Source organism: Hermetia illucens, chromosome 5 (genome assembly GCF_905115235.1).
Source record: "Hermetia illucens chromosome 5, iHerIll2.2.curated.20191125, whole genome shotgun sequence".
Classification (NCBI taxonomy): Eukaryota; Metazoa; Arthropoda; class Insecta; order Diptera; family Stratiomyidae; genus Hermetia; species Hermetia illucens.
This window is the reverse complement of record NC_051853.1, coordinates 91,918,998-91,944,457: the sequence shown is the minus strand read 5'-3', so window position 1 is coordinate 91,944,457 and position 25,460 is coordinate 91,918,998. Positions and strand designations below refer to the sequence as shown.

At 43.5% G+C, this 25,460-nt stretch overlaps 2 protein-coding genes across 2 annotated transcripts; both read left to right on the top strand.

The window, feature by feature from the left end:
• The first annotated feature begins 7,902 nt into the window (after positions 1-7,902).
• On the top strand, positions 7,903-9,660 carry LOC119657191 (mediator of RNA polymerase II transcription subunit 8). The gene is made up of 4 exons (XM_038063994.1): positions 7,903-8,193; positions 8,249-8,464; positions 9,074-9,200; positions 9,261-9,660. The coding sequence occupies exons 1-4, from the start codon at positions 8,029-8,031 to the stop codon at positions 9,521-9,523; spliced, it is 771 nt and encodes a 256-aa protein (XP_037919922.1). The 5' UTR covers positions 7,903-8,028; the 3' UTR covers positions 9,524-9,660.
• A 305-nt stretch (positions 9,661-9,965) lies between these two features.
• Positions 9,966-23,730, top strand: LOC119657565 (coiled-coil domain-containing protein 34-like). The gene is made up of 4 exons (XM_038064524.1): positions 9,966-10,277; positions 10,344-10,557; positions 22,562-22,882; positions 23,016-23,730. Exons 2-4 carry the CDS (start codon positions 10,379-10,381, stop codon positions 23,524-23,526), a joined length of 1,011 nt encoding a protein of 336 aa, XP_037920452.1. The 5' UTR covers positions 9,966-10,277; positions 10,344-10,378; the 3' UTR covers positions 23,527-23,730.
• Positions 23,731-25,460: the final 1,730 nt, after the last annotated feature.

The following is a 25,460-nucleotide window of genomic DNA, read 5'->3' as shown; positions in this document are numbered from 1 at the left end:
CAAAATGACTTTTACTTTCCTGTTCTATTTTTAGTATAATAATTGTGTGTGTGTGTGTGTTTGAGGTGGAGGCCAGGCAAAGCCTTTGAGCACTCAGACCCTTATACTCGATTCCCCCGTCTTTATAAATGGCAGGATTTCCGATAGTGTATGTGATGCTACCCGCTGCAATTGAAGCACATCAGCACCAAGAATCTGGTGTCTGATGCGTCCATATGTGGAGCACTCACATAGAAAATCTTGGAGAATTCCTATTCTGAACATGTGCCCATCTAGTGAATTATGGCCTGTCAGAACGCCCACAATACTTCTGGAAGTCTATCCGCTCTTCGGCAGGATAAACTCTGCCATGTTTGTTTTGTTCTGACAGGAAAAGTTTGGTGTGTTTAGCAGCATTAAGGCTCAGCCACCTGTCTTTATCGGAAGCTTGTTCCTAGTTTTTGATAGCAGCATCAGCCATTGCTTCTGAAACCCCAATTGCCGTTCCAGTCCAAATATGGGGAAAATTAAACCCTCTTTTGCTAAAGTATCCGAGATTTCATTTCCCTCTACACCATAATGACTGGATACCCAGAGGAATTACATTGTATTGAATCTAGAAACAGAGTTCAGTCGATTTCTACATTCCTGAACGATTTTTAAAGTGATCCGCCTTGTGGCTTCACGTCTCTATTAGACTAGATTACCCCGGGTGGGTTTAGTTTTTTCTTGTACTATTGAGTCAAGGCACCTGATAAACTCTGTGTCCTGGCAGGGGGATAATATTTGAGGACCAAGAACCTCGGCTCTCATCTTGCTGAACTGCTAGCACTCGGGTTAGTTCCAGCAGGTGCCGTCCGGTTCCACAAATTATTTCGTGCAGTCGGTATTGACGATTGACAAACTTGTTAGGGGAGTTTGGTTGGTTGACAGCGTTTGTGGCCGTGTTGGTGCCGAGGTGATGCAACGCCGTACTCTCATCGTATCAGTTGCTCGTCATCACTCTGGCAAAGTTAGAACACTTGCGGTAATTGGCGGAGTGGTCGCTTGCCCCACAATTTTGAAACACTCACCTGGCCCGTGTAAGTTGTGAGAACTCGTTTAAATTTCACCTGTACATATTTGTTACAAAGAAAGTTCTTGTCTAGAAAAACTCCCAGATATTTCACTTCTTCAGTGTGTTGAAGGGTTTTACCCCTCATCTCTGGGAGGCAAAGACCATTCAGTTTCCTCCTTTTTGTAAATCATTGCTGGATCTGGTTTTACTTGAATTTACTGAAAGTTCATGCCTAAGGTCCGGGATCTTGATCGACAACTAGCACAGCCACGTCATCCGCATAAGCTTGAGCGTGTTGAGTATAATGATTACTTCCTGTTTTTAGGTATTAATCTCAAGAGGTGTGTTTTAAGTATACACTAATATATTATAAATATTGCTATTCAGTATCGAAAATAATAATGATTGGTAAGAAGTTCCGAACTCATCAGCTTACCCTCCTTCTAGGCAAAAGTTCTCTCGTCTCCACTTGAGAATTTGCTTTGGAATCTAACATTAATCGGAATTTTCCAATCAACAAAAGATTATTTGTCTTACTGAAACATGTCTTGAAAGTAGTATTTTTAACTCTGAGCTTATCAATGGGTACTCAATTCTTCTTTGCGATCGCAGTGTGCAGTGTTCGGACAAACTCATAGGTAGAGGGTTGCCGTGAAACAGCATGTTCGTTTTATCTCTATAACCTTGTTAAGCACCCGCCCTATGGGGCAACCACTGATCACATTCCACTTTTGAATTGTATCACGGTCTTTATTATATGTTTTTTGTCCGTTTTTCTATCCAGCTTCGCTAGTGGAAGAATTTTTAGATACGTTGGCGAATATTCTCTCAACTAAATATCCCAGTCAGCCATTCATCTTCTGTGGGGACTTTAATTTTCCCTCAATTGAATGGGCGACCTCCGCCGGATCACTTGTTCTTCCCAAACATATCACTGCCTCGTTTCTAGCTCTCCTGACATTCATGAATTCCTGCTCCGCCTTACAATTTCACGTCCATCCCAGTCATGGGAACGGCCTCCTTAATTTAATTTTTTTCAACATTCTTCACTTTCGTTTCTTAATATCTCGAAGTAACTCCGTTTATCTTAAAATTTGATGCTCATCATCCTCCTCTTAAAGCCGACTTCTATATTACTCGATCCACCGTACAACCATTACTAAAAGGTTCCAAAATTCAACTTCCATAAAACCGACTTCCTGGATCCAAATAAGTTTCTTAATTCGGTTGATTGGACCGTTGGCGTCCTTAATTATCTTGCAATCAGGCTGTCACAGCGTTTTATGACACCTTGGAAAAACTGCTTCCATGCTTTGTTCCCATATCGTGTCATAAGCTCCGTAAATACCCGCTCTGGTTTACAGTAGAAATTCGTGATGCCTTACGTGCGAAATACCGGTCTGGGCTAAAATATTGTCAGACAGGCAATGCAATTGATTTTTGATTACTGTTCTGCGCCAAGTGCCCATGGAGAATGGATTCAGCTGTCATCGTCCATTGAATTCCTCCACAACCTCTGGAAAAGGCAGCATGAAGAACAGAACCGATAACAAGGAGAAATAATATCGCTGACAGAATGCAACCCTGCCGGACTCCGCATTGGATCCTAAAATCCTCCGAGATTTTACCCAGGTGCAACACATGACCTTTTGCACCATCATATGTCGCTCTGATATTAGCTGTTAGTTTCTCCAAAATACCCCTCCTGCATAAAGCACTCCAGATTCACTCCCTGTTCACGCTATCGAAAGCTCTCTCGAAATCGATGAAGAGCGAGTGCAGCAAAGATCTAAATCCCGCGCACTCAATATAGGAGGATCCCGAGCAGAAACCAGCCTGCTCTCTGTAGATCAAGCTTTCGAAATGTTCTTTGATACGTTCCAGGACTACTTTAGCTGTTATTTCTGCAACGACAGAGAGCACGCAGACACCCCTCCGATTTCTACACTTAAAACGTGTGCCCTTTTCTGGAATCTTAACGATCATCATCATCATCATCCTTCCACTCTCTGGAAAAGGTCCCGAATTCCCAAGACTTCCGTACGAGTGGAAGTAGCAGATCTGCAGTAACTGCAGTAACTACAGGTGCAGCGATAAATAACTATGTGGGGAGATCTTTAAGCCCAGCGACTTTTCTCCGTTTGAGGGCATTGACTGTCGAAATGATTTCTCTTCTAATTGGAGGAACAGTCCGTATCCGCATGTTACCGTGACTAGCCATTTCATCCACAAGAAGAGGAACCTCACCGGATGTAATACGGTTAAGAAACATGGTGAAGTGTTCTTTCCACCTCTTCAGTTGTTCATTATCGTGGATGAAAAGTCGACCGTTGACTTCCTTTACAAGACCATCCAAAGATTTGCGACCACATGCAAGTTCTTTCATGATGCGATATATGATTCTGAAACCATTGCAATCTGCGGCATCTTCCGCTTCCCTGACCTACTCAATAACAAATTCTTTCTTGCCGCGGTGTTCAAGTGCGTCATGCCCGCCATCACTCGCAGCGATCAGTAGAGCCTTCAACACGTTTCGTTTATCGATCCGTTCCCATCTCTCCGCGTGGCCGACGACCTGTGTATCAGCCGATACGTCGGCTCCCATAGCTTACATAGGGATACCAATGATAGCAGACTGCGGATTATTCAGTTAGCAATATCGCATAAAAAGGTTGTTGAAGTACCTGTTTTCGCGGAAACGGTCCAACATACGTGGGCCTCTCCAGACGGGACCAGTTTCAACGAAATTGACTACCTGTTAATCAAACGCCGCCACCTCTTAACCTTAATTAATGTCAGAACATATAGGGGAACCAATATAGACTCGGATCACTATCTCGTTAGCATAGTGCTCCGAGCTCGAATTACAACACCACCTAGAATCCCCTCTGAAAATCAGGTGATAGTGAATACTGGAGCCATTCACAATACAGCCCTCCGTAACACCTATAAAGGGGGAAATGGATGCCGCAATAACCGCAGCTAACAGCTAACCACCTAAAGAACGTTATCATCGATACGGCCACAAACATACTTGGCCCCATGCGCAAGAAAAGTCCAAATGCCTGGTGCGACGATGAATATAAGCTAGCAATGGAACGGAAAAATGCTGCATACCGAGTAATCTTGCGTTCTCAAAGATCGCGAGCACGGGTAGAGACTTATCACGAACTCCGTCAAGCGACTTCACAGACGGAAAAATGAAGCCTGGTAGAACCAACAGGTCTATGAACATCAGGCGCAGATTTTTTTATCAACAAGTCAGGAGGATGAAACCTTATACACCTCGATGTTCATCCTGCCAAGACAAAGAGGGAAATCTGATTTCCAGCCAATATGCCCAGAGCTATAGGTTGAGTATTTTGATGAACTGCTCAACAACCAAAATATCGGCGAGTTGGAGGTCCCGCTAACTGAAGACGACGGAGAAATGCTGCCACCGTCAAGCATAGAAGAAACAGTCCGTGCAATCCACCAACTTAAAACCATAAGTCTCCAGGAACCCAATGGAAATACAGCGGAATTAGTTAAATATGGAGGCGACCACAAGCATGAAGCAGTTCATAAACTGTACATAAAAAGGGGGATACTACGCATGCGTCCTCTTTAACTTAGCCCTCGAGAAAGTGATCCGTGATGCCGAGGTAAATGCAAGAGGTACGATCTTCTTTAAGTCCACCCAACTACTGGCCTATGCTGACAATATCGACATCATGGGAAGAACCACCCGAGACGTACAAACTGCCTTCATCCAGATCGAGCAGGCGGCGATTGTCGCGAGATCTTGGGCTGCACATCAATGAAGGCAAAACAAAGTAAATGGTGGCAACGTCAGCACCGAAAATCTACCAACCAACAACATCAAACCGCACTGGTCAAATAGGAAGAATAAGGATAGGAGAATACAACTTTGAGACCGTTGATAATTTCTCCAATCTAGGGTCGAAAATTACAACCGATAACAGCTACGATGATGAAATCCGCGCACGATTGTTGTCAGCCAACAGAGCCTATTTCAGCTTACAAAAATAGCCATAGGGTCAAAGCTCTTACTGTACAAGACAATGATCTTGCCAGTCCTCATGTATTCCTCAGTGACTTGGGTTCTTAGCAAGAAAAATTGCGAACTCTTGGCCGCGTTCGAGAGAAAAATCCTCCGAAGAATTTTTGGCACCCTACATGAGGATGGATGATTCCGTAGCATACATAACGACGAAATATATGAGCGATACCATGACCGTCCGGTTATGGATAAAATCCGGTTTAATAGGTTACGGTGGGCGGGTCACTTAATCCGTATGGATGAAAGTCTATAAGGGCAATATCTATGGTAGAAAAAGAAGACGAGGCAGACCCTGCCTAAGATGGAGCAATGGCGTAGGCCAGGACGCTAGACAGCTTTTAGGGATATCGCATTGATGGACCTCGGCGCAAAACCAGGATGTCTGTAGTTCCTTATTAAGGCAGGCCTAGACCGGATAACCGGTTGTTGCCCCGTTAATGATGATGATGATACTATGCAGTGCAACAATTATAGAGGTATCACGTTGCTGAGTACTATCTTAAAATATTCTCCATTATCTTGCTAGGCCGGATAGCCTCATACGCCCAGAACATCATTGACCCATACCAACCCCATACCCATACCAGCCTTCACTCTAGGCAAATCAGCAACAGATCAGATTTTCTCTGTGCGGCAAGTAATGGGAAAACTGTTGTTATATGGAGATCAGTTACACCATCTTTTCATCGATTTTAAAGCCACCTATAACAGCATAGCCAGGGTAAAACTTTACACGGGCATGAGAGAATTCGGTATCCCGACGAAATTGATAAGGCTGATTAGGCTGACGCTGACCAGTGTGCGTGGCAAGATAAAAGCAGCAGAATCACTCTCGAGATCATTCAACATCAACATCCAGATCGAGCATGCGGCGATTGGAGCGAGATCTCGTACTGCACATTAATGAAGGCAATACGAAGTACATTGTGGCAACATCAGCGCCAAAAACCAACGAACCAACAACATCGAATCGCACTGGTCAAAGGAAAACAATAAAGATAGGAGATTACAACTTGAAAATTTCTCCTATCTAGGGTCGAAAATCACAACCAATAACAACTATGACGATGAAATCCGCGCACAATTGGCTGCCAACAGAGCTTATTTCAGCTTACAAAACCTGTTTGGCTCGAAACGCCTCATAAGGTCAAAACTCTTACTGAACAAGACTATGATCTTGCCAGTCCTTATGTATTCGTCGGAGCCCTGGGTTCTTAGCAAAATTGGTGGACCTCGGCGCAAAACCAAGATGTCTGGAGTTCTTTATTAAGGCAGGCCTAGACGGTACCGGTTGTTGCGCCATTGATGATGATAACACCTTCTTGGCCGGTTTCGGGACCCGAACTCGTTTCGGAGCCGAAAAACCAGATTCACACCACTCTTTAGCCTCTTGTTTTGATTCAGGATCATGGTGATAGACCCAAGTCTCATCCATAGTGATGAATCGACCCTTATCCTTTCGAAAACACTCGAAATGTTGCTAAGAAAGTCGCATTCGAATGTGTTTTTTTTTTTCATTGTTAGCGAATGCGGCACCCATTGTGCACACAGCCTTTTCAAACCCAATAGAGCCAAAACATTGGTTACACTGCCCAATGAGATGCTTAGGACTTGCACTAAGTCTCTTTCAGTCAATCGAAGATTTTCCTATGCCATATTTGTTATGTTGTTACTGTTTTTGGACGTCCTTGACGTGGATCGTCTTCAAGGCTTCTATGACCACGTTTAAATTTAGCAACCCATCTTTCTACTATACCACAATAATTGAAGGCGAAGAGTTCATACACACTTTCAACATTCGTTCATAAATTTCATTTGCTTTTAAACCTTCTAAAAATAAAAATCCAATCAACTGTGACACGTCGATACTAAATGGCTTGTAAACAAAAAATGAATTGACAGATTGAAATGAAACTTCACATACATTCATATGAAGAGTGTCCCAATATCACAAAGAAAAGAAGGCTAGTATTGAACACCCTGGTATCGCTGGAACTCCCGGTCAAGTTGGAGCAAGCGAGCATCGCTACCGTTATCAAGGAGCGTGCGTACATTCCAGAAATCAATCATAGTCCGTTTTCGAGGTCAGGTAGGTCAGTCTCTATCGGAGCCGTTGTTGACGTTTCGGTAGCAGTAGTTTCAAAAGTTGCAGGTTGCTAGTCCACAAATTTTTATCTATTTTAGTCGCCTCTTACAACAAGCAGGGAATGCTTTGGGTGTATTTTTAAGCCCCAACTCACCGGGCCAATGGACGCATCAGACATCAGATCGTTGGTGCAAGAATCGAGTACAATGAACCACTAGGGTTTGAGTGCTCAGAGGCTGCCCTTCACCTCATACACACACATCTGGATTAGAAGTTTTTTTTTCAATTTATGCCTTTAGCTTTGTGACTTAAAAAAGTCAGAGAGGGACACTACCGGAAAGGTAGCTTGTTGTTCCATTCCCGGCTTGTTATATATTTCATACATGGTCATACGCAATCAAATTCGATATGAACTTCTTTTATAAATTATTAAAATATAAACATAGTTTCAAGAGCATTATTACGAAATTAATTTGCGCTGAATTCTTTCTCATACCTTAATAGTTTAAGCTCTCGTTTGTAAGCGATTTAATACTGGTCCGCATCTATTTCCCGAGAATACATACGTTTTGGAAGATATAATAAAATTTTTCTCAGACGTTGAATTTTTTGTAACCGTAGATTTCGAATTCGATATTCGATATTCGAAAACCAGCGGCTAAAAGTTACAGAATCTCACTTCACTCAACCTGCTCGTCACCGCTGTAACCACTTGACGTTTATGATAAAGTGATATGTCAACCTTACTTCATACGAAAGTATATTTGTGAACATTAGATTCGGTGAATTTTCTCGCTGCTGCTTAAATATTCCGAAAAAAAGTAAATTAAACCTTAGTCAAAAATGTCCCGTGAGGAAAAACAACTTGAAATGCTCCTTGAATCAGTCCTGAGTCGACTGAACGATCTAAAACTTTCCATTGGCGCAATGATACACAAATTGGAGACCGAGTACGAAACCATCAACTGGCCGACGTTTCTTGATAATTTCGCTTTGATTTCAAGTCATGTAGGTTGTCATTTATGTTGTTTTACTTTCTTCTAATATTATTTGTTAATTGCAGCTCACAGGTTTGTCGAAAATTCTGGCCAAGGAACTTGGTCCGCCGCTTAGAAATCTGACCGTGCTTCCGTTGCATCTTTCGCCGGAACGCGACGAAAGTTTGTGGCAGTTAACCGAGGGCCGGGTGCCGGTCTTTTCGCACGACATCGTTCCTGACTATCTGCGGACTAAACCTGAACCGGCGGCTGAACAAAGAATGCTTCAGCATGAACAGAAGGTAAATCTACGTCGCCTATGAATGAGGAACGGAGAAAACCCTCCAAAAAGTGGGCGGCATCGGTGCACATCTCCCTGGAAAGAATAACGCTTTTCTCCTCTTCTCAAAAAATCCATCCTCCAAGTTTTGTATCGCTCGCAAATAAGTACTGCGTTAGAAATATGGAAACCTTTTATTATTATTCTGTTAAGGGAAAGTCGCACCGCGTCCTTGAAGAACTATTGTGCCCTTTTTACTGGTTACAGTGTACCTCTTGATCATAGTATCTCAAGCAGGCCTGTAACCGTTAGGAACTTTAGTATGTTCCCCACTTCCAGATGTTTCAGCTTTGCATCTGGTATTAAGTGTTCTCCCAGATGTATCGACCTACTTTGCACAAATGCCGGACACTGTCCCAGGACGTGCATAGAGGTTTCGTCCTCCTCACAAAACCTGCAGGCAGTGTTCGTAGATATCCCTAGCTTCCCTAGGTGGTAGTTCAGCCGACAATGATCAGTTAGAATTCCCACTTTTAATATCTAGTTTAATGTTTGCAATGCGTGCATTCCTACATTCTCCACTTTTTCACAAGAAATATGTGCTTGTCGATAACGCACTAAATTATTCCAGGCGAGCAATTTATCAGCAGAAGCTGCCATGAAGCAAGTTACACAATACAACAAAGTCGTGTCTCACATCGCGGAGATGGTGAGTAAAACGCGCGAGGAGTGGGAGATAGAGTCGTCGGCGCGATCAGGTATGTACAATTTTTTGTGCTTTAGTGAGCCAGACACAATACTCAAACCAATCACCGTAGGCGTACAGCAAACAAGTAGCATGACAGACACACAGGCACTCGTAGCGGCGGTCGGCATGGGGAAGGGCCTTAAGGTGACCATGCCTGTATCTGTGCCGGGCTCCGCTCCCTCAGGAGGTCTCATGGTGCCGCCAACCATTCGCCCACCAACGCAGATGAGCTCTGTCAGCCCGTCGGGGGTGAACCCGCTCGGCAAGGCACCTTCTTCGATTAAAACCAACATCAAATCTGCTTCACAAATTCACCCATTCAACCAGCGATGATTGTGTCCACGGCGGGTGCGGGTGGAACTTTGTGATATAAAATGTTATTTTTAAGGTTCTGTATGAGTAAATAGTATATTTAAGGAGTAATTTGTACGTTTGCTAAGATAATACACGATAGTGTCAATTGATTAGAAGCTGCCCGTCTTTCCTTTGGTTCTCTTGAAAATAAAGGCCCAACATTTCAGTCATTGCCTCGCCTATTATAAAAATGAATTAGCGCGCCCCCATGTAGAATTCTGAACATTTAAGTGTTCAATACAACATATTCGCAGGTTCCATACGAGACAACTAAATTGGAATTTCGACAACTACATCGCGGCGCAGGGCCGCCCCGGCTCGTGTCACGTATTCTTTTGATTATAACCCTACAAGTCCCAGTGCCATAGCCGCGAAACGATCAAGCTATCATTGCACGAAAAATCAGTCCAGCTGTCTTTTCTATTATTTTGGTTGTAGACAAAGGCAGCTCCCTTTTTCCGCTAACGCTATTCTCCGTTCTCGCGGTGTGTTTCGGTAAAATATTAATTAAAACTCATCCAAAAACTGTTTTCCCCTCCTCTGTATACTTAATGGATTGTCTTGAAAATTAGCTCCTGCATTCTGAGTCGAAAGGAATATTAGTTGTGACTTTGAGGACGATGTTTGATTGTTATTTGATGTGAACAATTTGTTTTCTTCGTGCTAAAACAAAAACAGCACAGCGGATTGGCTCATAGTGCACAGCAGACCTTCAACACAACTTTCAACTGAGGTGACTCCAATTTATTCTCTTTTAATTTACTACGGGTTACTAACTGTTTTTCTTACACTAATTCAGATCGCCGCCTGCCAAACAAAACAGTTAAATTAAAAATGGCTTTTTATTCAGTTCGCATTGACGACAACGGCAAGGAAATCGAAACCACTCGACAAACTTACAGGAAATTCTTTAACGACACATGTGGGGATGCAGCAAGTGTCAAAGGGACCGATCAAGACTTCCAAGCGAGACAAACATGCCGTTCGCCGATTAACACTTTTAAAACAGTGAGGTAATGAGAAATTAACCGTTTTTAGTTTTCTTTTGAATATTGAGGCTTATTAAAGCAGTGAGCCATTTGGAAGCTTATATTGATCGAAATTACATCAAACAATGTTTCCCGGTTGCTGGTAATGCATTTCAACTTCAACGTACGACTTCCCTACTTTTTCTTCGTTCATAAGCGATGTCGCGTCGTCATGATCGTTTGTGCCATTTTATTTTATCGAAGGCCTAATATGGACTTAATCGCGAGGCCTTCAAATAATCATCCAACGTATCAAGCCACCGTTGTTTCGGCCGGCCTTTTGCAGCTTATCTTCGAACTATTTGACCACACCATCGAAGACGCCTCGCAATTTTTCCACGATCGCGAATATCCTCATTTCGAATGTGATCAAGGCGCGTTACGCTAATAACATCTTCGTCTCCATTATCTTAAGACGTCGTTCATTGCCTTTTATAGTCGGACAACACTCAGAACCCTTTTTTTGGAGTAAGGTATGTAAAAACGTTTACGTACAAAGTGTTGAATTCCCGTAACAGTACGCTGTTGGTCTACCAACTAAACACCTGGTTTTCATGAGAGAACTAATCTGGAACGTCTTGACATATAACTTCGGGTTAGCCCTCCCGCTCTCCCTGCTTCGGGAGCCTTCAAATCAAGGAATTCCCTTCGCCAACTGAAGGGGAGGAGGGGAAGGGAGTTATTATTCAGGGAATCCCTTGTCATCCGGTCCCTCCACCGGTCGAGCTCAATGTTCTTCGCAATAAGAAGAACCCAAACATAATGCACAACACAACTCCAGATGCCACCGTTCCTCAGCATCTCTTTTGTGTGTCTTGTCTTGTCTACCCTGTGTCTCCATAAAGGTGCTGACGAAAGCCATCCCACCTTTCACAAAAGAAAAAAAGTATGTTCAGCATCTTCCGCTATTTCATTGCAGAATACACAATCAGGAGATCGCGCCTTCCCAATCCTGTGCAGGTAAGACTGAAAACTTCCATGCCCACTTAGAAGTTGGATAAGGAAGTAATCGATCTTACCATGCTTTCGGTTCAACCACGGATCTAAATTGTCGATGAGCCGCGCATTCCGCTCATTTTGCCAAGAAAGTAGCAACTCGATAAGGATGCGTTGCGGTTCTTCAAAGGCGGTTGCAGATAACTTTACGCCCCTGAGCAAGGAGAGCAATGGGGATCACTCTCACCATCAACATCACTGCCGGTTTCGAGGCAGTGCTATAAACAGACGCCACTTGCAAAATTGTTCATCTCTGCGCTTGAGCAAGGCGCTTAAGATGCCCCTCCTTGTCAAGACCATCCACGCCATAGAGCAGAACAGACTTTGTTGCTCCCAGTTTCCTAGTAGATATAGGGCGCCCAGCATTCGACTCAAAGTCGAGATTCCAATTGTAGCCCTGCTTCCTGTTGCTTTAATTTGAAGCATTGACTCTATAATCAACTTGCCGATCGATATGGGAATATGGTCAAGATGACTACCTGGGTTTTTTTCCAGCGCATGGTACAAACCATGAGCGGTCATCCATCCACTTACCGTCGCATCAATATGCCAAGTCTGCTTTGTGCCTGTTCAAATGTGCGTTCGGCAACAGGTACCACAACGTCGTCTGCATAACTAGTATATCGAATTCTAGCTAACTATCGTATGAAGCGTTTTAGGGGTCCAGCCGTAGGATGGATCGCTGTGCTACCCCCGACGTGATCACCTTCCTCCTCTGGCCCTCTAGCGCCTAATAGAACTGGGAGTGATCTATCAGATATTCCCTGAATATCCGCGGGAGGTAGCTTGGCACGTGGAATGAGTTTTCCAATGTGCCTAGCATATCTGTCCATCTTACGGAATTGAAGGCATTTCTGACATCAAGCGTTATGAAAAGCACTATTCGTCGAAATCGGTGGTTATATGCTTTGACTCGATGAACCGCATCCACGACCTCCATAACAGCATCCACCCTGGTACTCTCTGTTCTAAGCTCGAACTGCCTTGGGGATAAGTCCCCAGTAACGCAAATCGCTCAGCGAGTCTGCTCTTTCCGGCCATGTCAAGCGATCAGTATGCAGACGAAACACCAGTTATCCACCAGGTATCCGCCGAGATACCACCGGAACCCAGCGCCTTCTTGTTTCTCATGGTGAGAACCGCTTCTTCAAGCTTTCTTATTGTGAAACATCACCCCGTACGTGATATCTGGGGAATAATGCCCGTATAATGTGGTCCAACTGGTCGGTACTTAGTATGTAGGACTTCCACAGAGCCCCGATTTTCCGGGTGACAAGTTTGTACCCAAGTCCCCAAGATTCCTCATTCATCTCGTTGATCAGGTTCTGCCAGCCGCGAATTTTTCCTTTATTTATCGCACTGCGGAGTCTCCTTTTTGCTGCTCTATACTCTGCCTTTATGGCGCATGCCTCCTCCCTGGCGTGTAAATGTTGTGCCAAACCGCGTAGCTTATGACACTCTCTCCGTAATTCGGCAATTTCTGCCGTCCACCAGTACATAGCAAGTTTATTACGGCTGGGGCCCATCCGGGGCATGGAAGCCTCACGCGCGGTCCATCACTGAGTCTACGACAGTGTCAGCTGCAACGCTACCAACCCCCGAAGCGCCCTTCGGCGCAACTCTGCCTGCTCCAAATGCTTCGACGAACTTGCCAATGTTCACCCTTGCGATATCCCACACGCAGGAGGAGCGCCGCGTCGGTGCTGTACTACTGATCACTTGCCGAGGAGTCTTCCAGGACTCGTCACCCATCCACCAATGGTGCCAGAGATTCTGACGCCAAAGTGATGTCAGAGATGCTTCCTTCGCAGCCTGGGCGCCGAAACGTTGGCATAGATCCGGTATTTAAAACTACGAGCCCAGTTCTCGCCGCCATTTCCAGGATCCGTTGCCCCCTGGAGTCCCGCTGGGGCATACGCCACACAAGGGTGCTAGCACTAAAATCACCGCCTATCAGGATTCGCCCCTCCGTGCTGGAAATAGTGTCCTCCAGGGTATCAAGCCGGCGCCAAAAATCCGGCATCGTTTCATTCAGCGTCAGGTAAACGCTAAAAAACATTATCGCTGCACACCGAATCCAGACAAACCTATTCCCTCGGCAAGACGAAGACGAAATCGAACGTCGTCCCGAAACCAGATGGCAGCGGTACCCGATAAGTCGAGATGCCAGCCGGATCTTTGTTCCGGCATTGCTGGCTTATTAGCACTAGATCAGCCTTTACCTCCGCATTGAGCTGCGCTAGCAGCTGATAAGCGGTTGCACGCTGGTGCATGTTAATTTGTAGGTCGCGGATCATGCTAGTCGCGCTCTAGTCTTTTTTAGTTCCGCCCTAAAGATGGGACACCGTCCCATGTCCCTTCGGAAAGATAGAGGGCGACAGGATGGACGCCATTACGATAAATTTTAGATTTGATACGTTCGTTGACACGTCGATCCCAAAGAACCCCAGTTATGGAACGCCACTTCATGTATCATAGCTTAAACCGATATATTTAAATTGCTCAGTTCTGGGCAGGTCATCGCCAATGATAGTGCCTGTTTCTGCGGATGATGGATGGACTTTGTCTCCCTGAGATGAGGGGTACTACCCTTCAACTCTCCGAAGAAGTGAAATATCTGGGGATCACTCTAGATAAAAAACTTCTTTAGACCAAACATGTAGAGGTAAAGATGAAACGAGCTCTCACAGCTTATGGGCTGTGCAGACGGACCTTTGCCTCGACATGGGGACTCAGGCCTCATGTGGTAATGTGGATATACGTTGCCATCATTAGGCCGATGTTCGTATATGCATCCGTAGTGTGGTGGGTTAAGGTGAGACAAAAAGGTTTTCACCGTAAACTAGCCGCACTGCAAAGAACTGTTTGTCTGGGTATCACTGGTACCATGAGCACGACATCCGGCGCAGCTCTGAATGCACTACTCAATTTGCAGCCACTGGATATATTTATTCAAAGCACTGCAATGAGAGCAGCTCATAGGCTAATTCGATTAGATCTATGGGAAAACAACGGATGTGGGGGGCACAGAGCATTGGAACAGTTACTGGGAGGACTGAATCCAGTTCTTACAATGCCTTCCGATTCTCGTGTCCCCATACATCTGTTTGGTAGAAGATATGTAGTTACCCTGAAGCGTAGAGAGCACTGGGAAGACCCAGAGGAATGCGTAGCGGGATATACGGAAGTCTTCTACACCGATGGCTCAAAAACAGAAGAGGGTTCTGGAGCCGGAGTCTACCTCTCGAATAAAAACGAGAAGTGAGCTTTTCCTTTGGGACAATATGCAACGGTTTTTCAAGCCGAAGTTTATGCGATCCTAAGGGTGGCAAACTGGGTGATTGACGAGCGGTTGAAGGGCAGGCGCATCGCAATCTGCAGTGACAGTCAAGCTGCACTGAGGGCATTGAGCAGTCCTTTGATTACCTCGAAAATCGTTCAGGAATGCAGAAACCGTTTGAACTCTATGTCTAGATTCAATACGGTGGAACTACTCTGGGTACCTGGTCACTGTGGCATAGAGGGAAATGAAATCTTGGACGCTTTAGCAAAAGAGGGGTCAATCTCCCCTATGCAGGGACCGGAGCCAGCAATTGGGGTATCAGTAGCATTGACTAAATCTGTTTTCAAAAACTGGGAACAAGTTTCCCATAATGACAGGTGGCAGAGCCTAAATGCTGCTCGACACACCAAACTTTTCCTGCCTGAACCCAGCATACGTACCGCAAAGTTTATCCTGTCGAAAAGCAGGAGGACCTGCAGGTGTATTGTGGGCATTCTGACAGGCCATAATTCACTAGCTGGGCATATGTTCAGAATAGGAATTACCGAAAATGATACGTGTCCCTCCTGTAATGAGGAAGCGGAATCCACGGAGCATTTCCTATGTGAATGCCCCGCCTATGGACGCATCAGGCATCAGATCTTTGGTGCCGATGTTCTCCAATTGCGACGGGTAGCATCACATCCACTGACGGAAATCCTGCGATACGTTAACGAATCCGGAATATTCCGTTAGACGGGGGTGGCGAGTACAATGGGCCAACACGGCCTGAGTGCTCAGAAGCTGTAGCTTCTCCCCCACCATACACACACACACACACACACGCCTGTTTCTGTGTTCGTTAATGCCAGCTTTTGAAAATTTGATATAAATCTCCCTCGCTATCCCAAGTGTCTAGTTTGTCGTATAGATCTTTGTAATAGACCGCTCGGGTAACAGCGATCGCTCTCTTTGCTTCGAAAAACATGTGCTAGAGGCGTTTCTTTTCATGGCCCTTCATTTGAACATCGTCATTCCAATGCCAAATATTTCGGTTGATGAACTTCTTACCTGGCTTGGTGACCCCGAAAGTTGCATGGGATCGTATCTTCAAGTTAGTTTCACGATTCTTTCACATTCGTTGATAATCGCAAAAGTAAAATCATTTCTTCTTTCTTCTCACGAAATCGCCACCATTCAATGGGCCGGCCGGCTCCACGACGCTGTTCTATCGGTGGTTTGATTCGCAAAACGGCAATCGATCTTATGAGAATATAATCGATTTGCATTTTACTATTCTCACTGTAAAATGGAGGAAGATGAGACAATCGTTTGATGAACAATGTATTCATCATTATAAGGTCATGGGTGCCCGCAAAGTCGAGTATACGCTCGCCACCCCCATTCCGACGTTAAAGTCGCCTGCAATGATGATATAGTCATCAAGCTACACGTTACAGGTTTTTACATCGAGAAGTTGCCAGAAGGCATCCTTCTTGTCAGTGGTGCGTACGCGATGAAGAAGTCGATAGTGTGATCAACTGATATAATAGTGAACTTCACCAACCGCTCATCAAACCATTTAACTTTTTTCAATGGCATCACGGAAAGCCCGACAATACTAACACCGTATTGAGTGTGTGGGCTACCAAAATAGAGAAGTTTATAACCATTTTTACGGCGTTTGCGCTGTACGTCGCAGCTTTTGGCAACAGATCATTGTGTTTCTTGCAGAGCGCAGATGTCAATGCGCCTTTGCCGAAGGGCTCTTGCAAAGAACTCGCAAGAGACTTTCCAGTAAGGGTGCCAATATTTAGCCTGCAGGCACGTATTTGATTTGCTCGGACTAATTTACTTACGTCCTGATACCGTCCATGCGTCAAGAACCCTTGCCCATTTCTCGACAGGATCGGACCCCGTCCTGCCGCATCGACTGAGGTGAACGCTCTGACATTACTAGACGACCGGATGGGCATATAAACAGAAAAATGTCATAATATGGCCAAGTACAAGATATCGACTTTTAAACAGTTATTTTTTGCATAAGGTAAAATCACACATCAATTTTCGAAAAGCAGGATCAATCTCTTCGGTATCTGCAAAAGCAGAACACGTACTATTCAAAAAAGTAGAATCAGCAGGACAAAGCCAAAAACACCTTTGAAAAAAATATGTAGGAAAAAAATTGTGTCAAAACATCGCTCTTTAAAAATTGAGTAAAGAATACACTTCCGGCAAATGAAAAACTTTCACTAACACCTAAGTATGATGAAAAGAAATCATACCTAGAAACGGCTACCCGAAAATCAAAGTTGTTTCAATTAAAGGCAGTTTCTAAGAAATAAGGTTTCGGCCGGCTAGATTTTATCGATCCAAGTGCGTCGGAAGAAACAACGCTTTCTAGATATACAAACTGTCCGATGATGTGTTTTGCTGATTAATGCAAACAGAGCGGGTACGATTATTATTATGCGTTTTAAAAAGTTTTGAGATGAAAGGGTTTTATAAGATAGAATTGTGGAATCTCCTTTCTGTAATATCATTTAACCGTTTCATTGTACTAAATGGTGTAGTGTAGTGTTCACAGGAAAAATAGAATTAAATTTCAGGTTTGGCGATCTCTAAGAAGTCAGCTAGTTCATTTAATTTGGGTTTATTTAGGTTCGTAAATACGTCTTTAGTTCTTTCACAGTTATGGAAAATTTGTAAGTTATTATGAGCGATCGAGACATTCAGGCATTGGAAAATGATGTGATTATTAGCTTCAATCCAGCCCTATGAACTGGGGCTATGAATATACTCTCCCTGCTTGTAAGAGGCGACCAAAAGGGATAGAAATTTGTGGGCTAGCAACCTTCAAATTTTGAAAACTTTATTGCTACCGAAATTCAACAGCCTTGGATAGGGACAAATGGTTTCTGACGGCTATGGCTTGACCTGAGGGCTGAGTTCTGATTGACTCCTGGGAGCGATGGCGGGGGTGACGCGCTCCAACTCCGATTCCGAGCGAAATCCCGGGAAGTTCAGCGTAGTGTGCGCCGTAACAGAAGAAAATTCGCTATTACGCTGCACTCAAACGAAGTAAAGTCGCTGGGCTTGACGGTCTGTACCTGCAGATTTGCTACTTCTACTCACCGCCGTCGTAAAGATAACTAAAATAATCCTGTACCGCATCAAAGAACACCTCGCTTGACCGACAGCGAATCGGTTTCCGCTTAAGATCCTCCTACATTGACCACATCAATGTCTTACGGATCATTTTGGAACAATGCGCCAAGCTTGGATCTTCAATTCACCTGCTTTTCATCAATTTCGAGAAAACTTTCGAAAATATGAACAGGAAGTGTATCTGGAGTGTTCTATGTAGGTGGGGCATTCCAGGGAAACTAATAGCGACATATGATGGCGCAGAATGTTACGTGCTACACCGAGGTAAAATGTCGTCGGATTTTGAGGCCCGAAGCGGAGTCCACCAGGGTTGCATCCTGTCACCGATATTATTTCTTCTTGTTATCGATGACGTTCTTCATGCTGCCTTGTCCGGAGAACGTGGACGAGTTCAATTGACAATGACGTCTTTCCTCAAACGCCCCGACGCGCTGGTGATGACATCTATTTACTCTCTCATCAGGTCATGGACCTTGGCCGAATGGCTCTGGATTTGGTAAGACAGGTAAGTTGAGTTGGACTGAAGATAAACAGGAACAAAACCAATGGAAACTTGTTAGCACTGATGAAAGGAACAAGTGGTTCCCGAAATATCGGTATTTGCAAAACCAATATTCTCAACCTGACAGGTCATCGCACTCTGCATATCTGCATTAATGAATAGAGCATCGAAGGCGTTGATCAATTTATATACAGTGGAATTCCGAAAATTCGTTTTCGACGATTCAGACAAGTTACCAGCTCCTACAGTTAATTTTGCTTTGTAATCCTGGTATTTGGTAATCCCGATTATTCGTACCGAATCATCAGTCCCTTGACGAAAGGATTTATCCCGAACCCAGCGGTACCCGATAAGTCGAGATGTCATGAAGCCTAGTCCCTGTTCCGGTATTGCTCGTTGATAAGCACTACATCAGCGTTTATCTCCGCAGCGAATTGTCAGCAACTGGTGAGCGGTTGCATTCTAGTGAAAGTTAACTTGTAGGATGCAAATCATGCTAGTCCCCTCGAGCATTCACAGAAGTGATACCTATCCGGGCATTGGTTACCTCTGGACATTCACACTTTATGGCCTCCTCCACTTCCACCTTTTTTGTAAAACAGTCAAAATCTCGGATATCTAGTAAAAACGAGAGGCTTCTTCCGCACTGTCCCCTTAACTGTTTCGAAGAACGTATTCTTGCGAGTCGTCTTCTCGCCTAGTTCGACGAGGATTCCGCCACCCTTTGTTTTCCGTATAGAAGACACTTTTGTTCCATTGTCTTCGGGTTTCATCCTGTAGCATATTTCACTAAAGATTTCCGCAAATGTCTTTCCTTTTGTCGGCTTAATGAGCAGAGCTGATACAAATCAACCTCAACCGCTGCGCTATACTTGCCGAGTATGAACAGATGCTGATCGCTTTTGTTCTGAACGCGAGAGAACGTTAGCCCAAAATCGTAGCAGGGGATTTTAACGTGCGGGTTCTTGAATGAGACAACCGGACAACGAATGTGAAAGGACGTATTCTATTCGAAACATGCGAATGTTGGAACCTCATACATTTTCAGAGGAAGGGACCAACCTTTTCGGTAACACCTTCGAGGCGTGCCTAAAAAAACAAATATTCCCTACTCACTTAAAAAAGCAACAGGTTGGCCTAATAAGCCAACTGGAGATCCGGCATCATATCAGATAAAATTAAGAAGATGATGAAAAGAGTCATTTACAACAGACTGCTACCCATTGTGGAAAGCAACAATAGTTTTTCAGAGTGTCAGTATGCGTTTCGGTGCATCCACTCTACGGTGGGTGCAATAAGCATAACGGCGATTCTGTAAAAGAAGCTCTCAGTTCTGGCTGCTGCTGTGCTGGCTTATTATTGGATGTCAAAAACGTATCAGAGCCCCAAAGAGTACACCGTGGCAGCGGGGATACCACATGGCTCGATGATAGGTCCCCTGCTGTAGAATGTCGTGTGTAGTTGTTATAGCAATGCACCTAGAGGATGTGATCTACGCGACACAGACATTAAGACTGGTAAAGACCTGGGCTGACCTTGGAGAGTAAGAGAGCGGAAACGGTCTGAATAACGAACCGTACAAAGAAGAATACTGTGGAAGTGGAAGTCGATGGAGCTACAGTCTTCTCAAAGCGGGCATCAAATATCTGGAGATGGTGATTGATACCAGGTTGAGCTTTAGAGAGCACCTAAATTATGCATGGAAACTTTCCGAGAAGGAAGCAAGTGCGATTTACCGGCTGAGGGTTTAAATGTTTGCAACACTTTTAAAACCACATCAGATTAAGCAGTACTGGCAATTGTGGGCATTCGACATTCTGGCGAAAGAAATGAATATATTGCACTATACTAGAAGGCCATAGTTGTACTATATGATCTCTGGTAGCGCAGATGGTATGAATCCACAAAGGACCCCTGGGCGCACAGGTTTATTCTCAACATTAAGGTATGTCTTGAGCAAAAACACGGGGAGATCCACTACCACATAATCCAGTTTTTCACAGAACACGGTGGTCGCTACAATGTCTTGATTCGCCTTGGGTGGATGATTCGTCGACCTGTCCTGGATGCAGTGGCATAGCGGAAGATCCAGAGCATTTGATGTTTCACTGCTAAGATTGAAGAAGAACTTGGCTTATGGTTCCCTCGTAAAAATACAGGAGTTGCTGAAGGGAGAAAGAAGGATGAAAACAGAAAGGAATAGAAACACGAGTGCCAAAAGGCAAATCCACCCCGCGACGTAATATCGAAATGGTGGTCCCGAGGAGTTGCGGCTAGAGATACCAGGCATAGTTTTTAGTGGGTGGGAATCCTACACATGCCCTTTATACTTCCCGACCTTCAGGAAGCTAAGTTGGAGCGGACGTGTCATTGGAAGATGTTTGCAACTCCGTGTACGAACAAAAGAAAACATGCGCAGGTTACCTCATGGAAAACCTATTGTACGTTCTGCATCCTATCATTCATTCCTGCTAGGACTTTTAAGATAATAATAATAATCGTTGGCACAACAATCCATATTGGATCAGGGCCTTGAAGTCTGTTAGAGCACTTCATTCAAGACCGTAACGGTACACTACAGAACACTGTACACACACTGAACACACTGAGTGGTCAGCATTACGCTCGCCCGAGATTATTACCCTGATTTGACTCAGGTACTCATTCACAGCTGAGTCGACTGGTATCCGACGTCAAATCACGATACAAATCCCACTGCGGCCAGCGAGATTTGAACCGCGACCTTCCGTACGACAGCCTTGTGCTCTAACCACTCAGCTATCCGGACTTTTAAGATAGCCTACACATAAACGAAGGTTTATGTGTGAGTAGTACTACTAGAGATCTAAAGGGAACAAACATTTATTTAAACTAATTTTGCTCGCATTTCATGATTTAATAATTATGATTTGAATAGCAATACAGACCTCAAGCCGCATGGACGAGTGGTCCGAGCCCACCATGTGCTTAATGGCGAGCAGCTCTTTCGGTATAGCCGCGGACCACTTTTTTGATGAATATTATCCATACCCTTGTCGGTTTTTGAATTAAACAAAAAGCTAAACAGATAGCATACCTGTAGCCGCTTTCGGTCTGATGAGATCGCTTCTACCCTGCCTCTGACGAGCCACAAATGGTTGTGGTGTGGTTTGAGTGCATTTATGTATTGGAGGGAGCAAAAAATTGATCGATATACTCCTGAAGTAAGATAATCAGTGGAAACAAAACTTCGACGGAAAGTATGGGATTGCATTGAACCTGACAATCTAGTAAGATCTTAATCTACACGTCGAAAACTGTAATTTGATATAAACCTGATTCATGTATTTGATAATTTAAGATAACATTCAAACCCATAACCAGAAGTGGTCTTATATCTATAACATGCGAGCAAAATTAGCTTAAATAAAAAGGAGCTTCCTGTAGATTTACAGTAGTACCACTCGCACACAACATCTCGTTCGTATATGTTATCCATAAGATCTTCACATAGCCGACTCTCGAATTATATACGCTTATAAGACCACCTTGACTACTGATCTTCACTAACGCAGACCTGCGATTTGGTCGCCAACTAGTTGATCGCTAAAGCAAACCCTCAAAATTGCTGATGAACTTGATGACCGTTGCCTATCTAGCCTGGAAAACTATAAACTATTCAAGGATTGTAAATTGAGTAGTGTAGTCTCATGCTCATGGCGCTGGTAATAACCAAAGTTCAGGGAGGAGTTGTAGTCTGCAATGCCAACGGCGATTTCTTCTATATAATCATTTTTTGTCTTCACAAAAAAATTTCTGCATTCCTATATTTGCTTTGGGCCATTAGATTCTTTAGCAGTTCACGGAAGAGTTGCATATGCTCGGTGAAATGTAACGCAGCGATGCTTTATCGAAGACTGAGCAATCATAGCACTACAAGTATTCTAAACTTAAAAAATACTCAGAAAGGTCAAATTAAAGATTAAGTTTAGGAAATGTTATTAACAGAATATCTACTAAAGCCTAACGATCTTTTTGGTTTCTTTGAAAATATTAATACAAGAATTTTTAAAACGTCCTAGATATGTAAATTCGGCGACATTTATTGAGAAAGATCATGATCCGGTGAAAAAGCAGCAGCTATCTGACCAAGAGGAAGAGCCCAACGAATCCGACGATGTTAATTCAGATACGTTCGATTTTTCTGTCGATGTAAACGAGCAACAATATCAAAGTCATATTGCGACAGATAAATTCAACGAATCTGTTCCGGTTTTAGAGTTGAATTCCAACGAATCCTTCCCATCGAGTAACAACTTAACGTACTCATATCGTCGAGTCTGTGAAGTCACGAAAATCATTCAGAAGCCGGATGCATATAAAGAATGGTTGGATGCAAAACGGTAAGTGATTTGCTTGCTGAAAATTATTATGCTGACATGACTCGCAATATATTCTGCACGTATAAACCTTCCTCTAATAGCCGTGAATGTTATCAAGCGGGCCTTCTATAACCAACCTCCCTTTAATTCACAGAACCGCCCTTATGTACCAACGTGAAATGAAAAAGAAGCGAAAACAGGAAGAAGAGAAAGCTAAAGAAGAACGCAAGCGAATGGCTGAAGAAAAGTTCAACGAATGGCTGGCACGTAAAGCCAAGACCAAAGCAACTGAACAGGCAAAATACCGAACACAACAAACGGCACCGAAAAAAGAATCGCTTACCGATATCAAATATACACTTAAAGTGGATAAACCTGAACCCGAGTCGAATTTTAACGCGTGGCTTGAACAAAAAAAGCAACAAGAGAAAGCGCAAAAGGAGAAAATCAACCAGGACCTCAAGCGAGAAGAAGAACTGAAATCAAAGCGTAAGCAGGAGTCTGCAAATGTTTATGAGAATTGGTTGAAAACTGCACCTCAAAAACCAAAGCCTGTTCCTCTCAATCAAGGATTATTCACGTTGAAAGGTTCTCTTTCACAAATCTACGTGAATCCCGTACCGTGGGTGTCCACTGATCCTGACGACGGTTCGAAATCAATGTAGAGATCATGGGCACAATACCATGATTAGACTGGTATTTCAAACATTTTTGGCCACAGCAGTGTCCCTTCGTCGACTTTTAAATTTCAAGAATATTTCAAGTTTCTTCTTTGTAGGAAAAAGCATAATTCACTAAGTGTATTTATTTTATATTCCGCCTAAATGGGAGATTTGCATAAAATAAAAAAAATCTTGGTCTACACTGAAGGGAGGCGGTTTTTATCATCTATTTACTCTACATCGGACATTGTGGCAAGTGCAACTACCCGCTTCAGTTCTCCTACATATTTCGATTTGATTGAAGTTGATTATTTTCTTGTTGTTTCGTTTGAGTCACGAAGAACAAGTTCAGGCATACCCTCATCCATTAAAGATCAATATTTCTATTGGCTTCAATAATGATGAAAAATTTGCAGCATTCTTCCACGGACTACTAGTCTGAATCCGTTTCATCAATTAACTGACCGATTGTGCGCCGCAAATAATAACCAGATTGTGCAAGGAAAATTCACTAAGTCTATTTTTTCTGAAGGCATCCTAGGTGCACTGGTCTCCAAGCCTATAAGGAATGTAGTCTACGTTTTCGACAACAAAAGATTTTGTTTAGGGAGTGAGGGATCCGAGTGTGCATCCTTTGATGTTGGATCGGACCAAAAGCAGAGCAACTTGCTCCCTATTTTGTTAGCCCGCGGACCCATATTTCCGGACTTAGCACCATACCTCTAAAAGACGAGAGACAAAGAGGACTTACGGTTTCGTCTTTTGTGATTAGATGCATTAGAAGTATACCGAATTTACGTTTTTCAAATTACAAAAAGGAGCGTTAACACCTGCAAATCGCTTGGTTCATGCTGCTTCTATGTCAGAGGTGCAGAGACGTCTGATGAATTACCTTTGCATTGGACGAAACCATAAGACATTTGCGTCCCTAATTTTTTTACGAAAATCTGCTAAGTGGACTTTTTCCTATTAAGCGAATTTGTATTTCGAGGAAGAAAAAGTCAACGGGTGCAATTCATACAGACATAATTAATGCAACAATCCATTAAGTCCCCTCCAATTGCTACGATATTTAAACATTACCACAATTTGAACAGATGTTGATCTTTCAATGTGTGCTGAACTAAACTGACATAACGGCAAATGGACTCGCGACCTTGTTTTTTTTTTTTAATGATGGAAAACATTCTGCAGAGCAATCTAAAAAAATTTTGAAAAATAGCTGCCCCTTTTCAAACGATAAGCAACTTTTGTTACCGATCGACAAGCGTCGACGGATAGATGTCGCGATGCTACACATTAATAAAGGTAAGACGAAGTACATGATTGCAATATCAGCACCAAAACCAAAGAAGCAACAGTATCAAATGGCACTGTTGAAATGAGAACAATAAAGATAGGAGACTATAATATTGAGACCGTTGATAGTTTCTCTTATCTAGCGAACGAAAATCGCAACCGATAACAGCTATGCCGATGAAATCCGCACACGGTTACTGGCAACCAATAGAACTTTGCTGATTATTAGAAGAGGAAAAGAGATGGTGCCCAAATCAAATTAGCTGAAATTCACGGCTTTCTATTCAAAAACAAAATCGATTAAAAATTATAAAATAAAATAATAAACTAAAATTCTATCTCAAATCACTGACGAAATTGCATCACCACTGTGTGCTGAAATGTCTTTCCTACAACCTGAGTCGCTTGTGAATTGTAATGCAGTTACGGATGTCAGATTGCACGGTCAGAAGATCCACTTTCACGTTATTGATTTAAATGACCGAGGAGATCCACCATGGAAAATTCTTCTAGAACGTCGACGCCACTCACTAATAGTAAACAAGTTCCCGGTTACAGTGCAGTTGCACGTCTGTGGGCAAATTCTCCATACAAACTCAGGTTACGGCAACAGTTGCAAGAACATCCAAATATCTTGA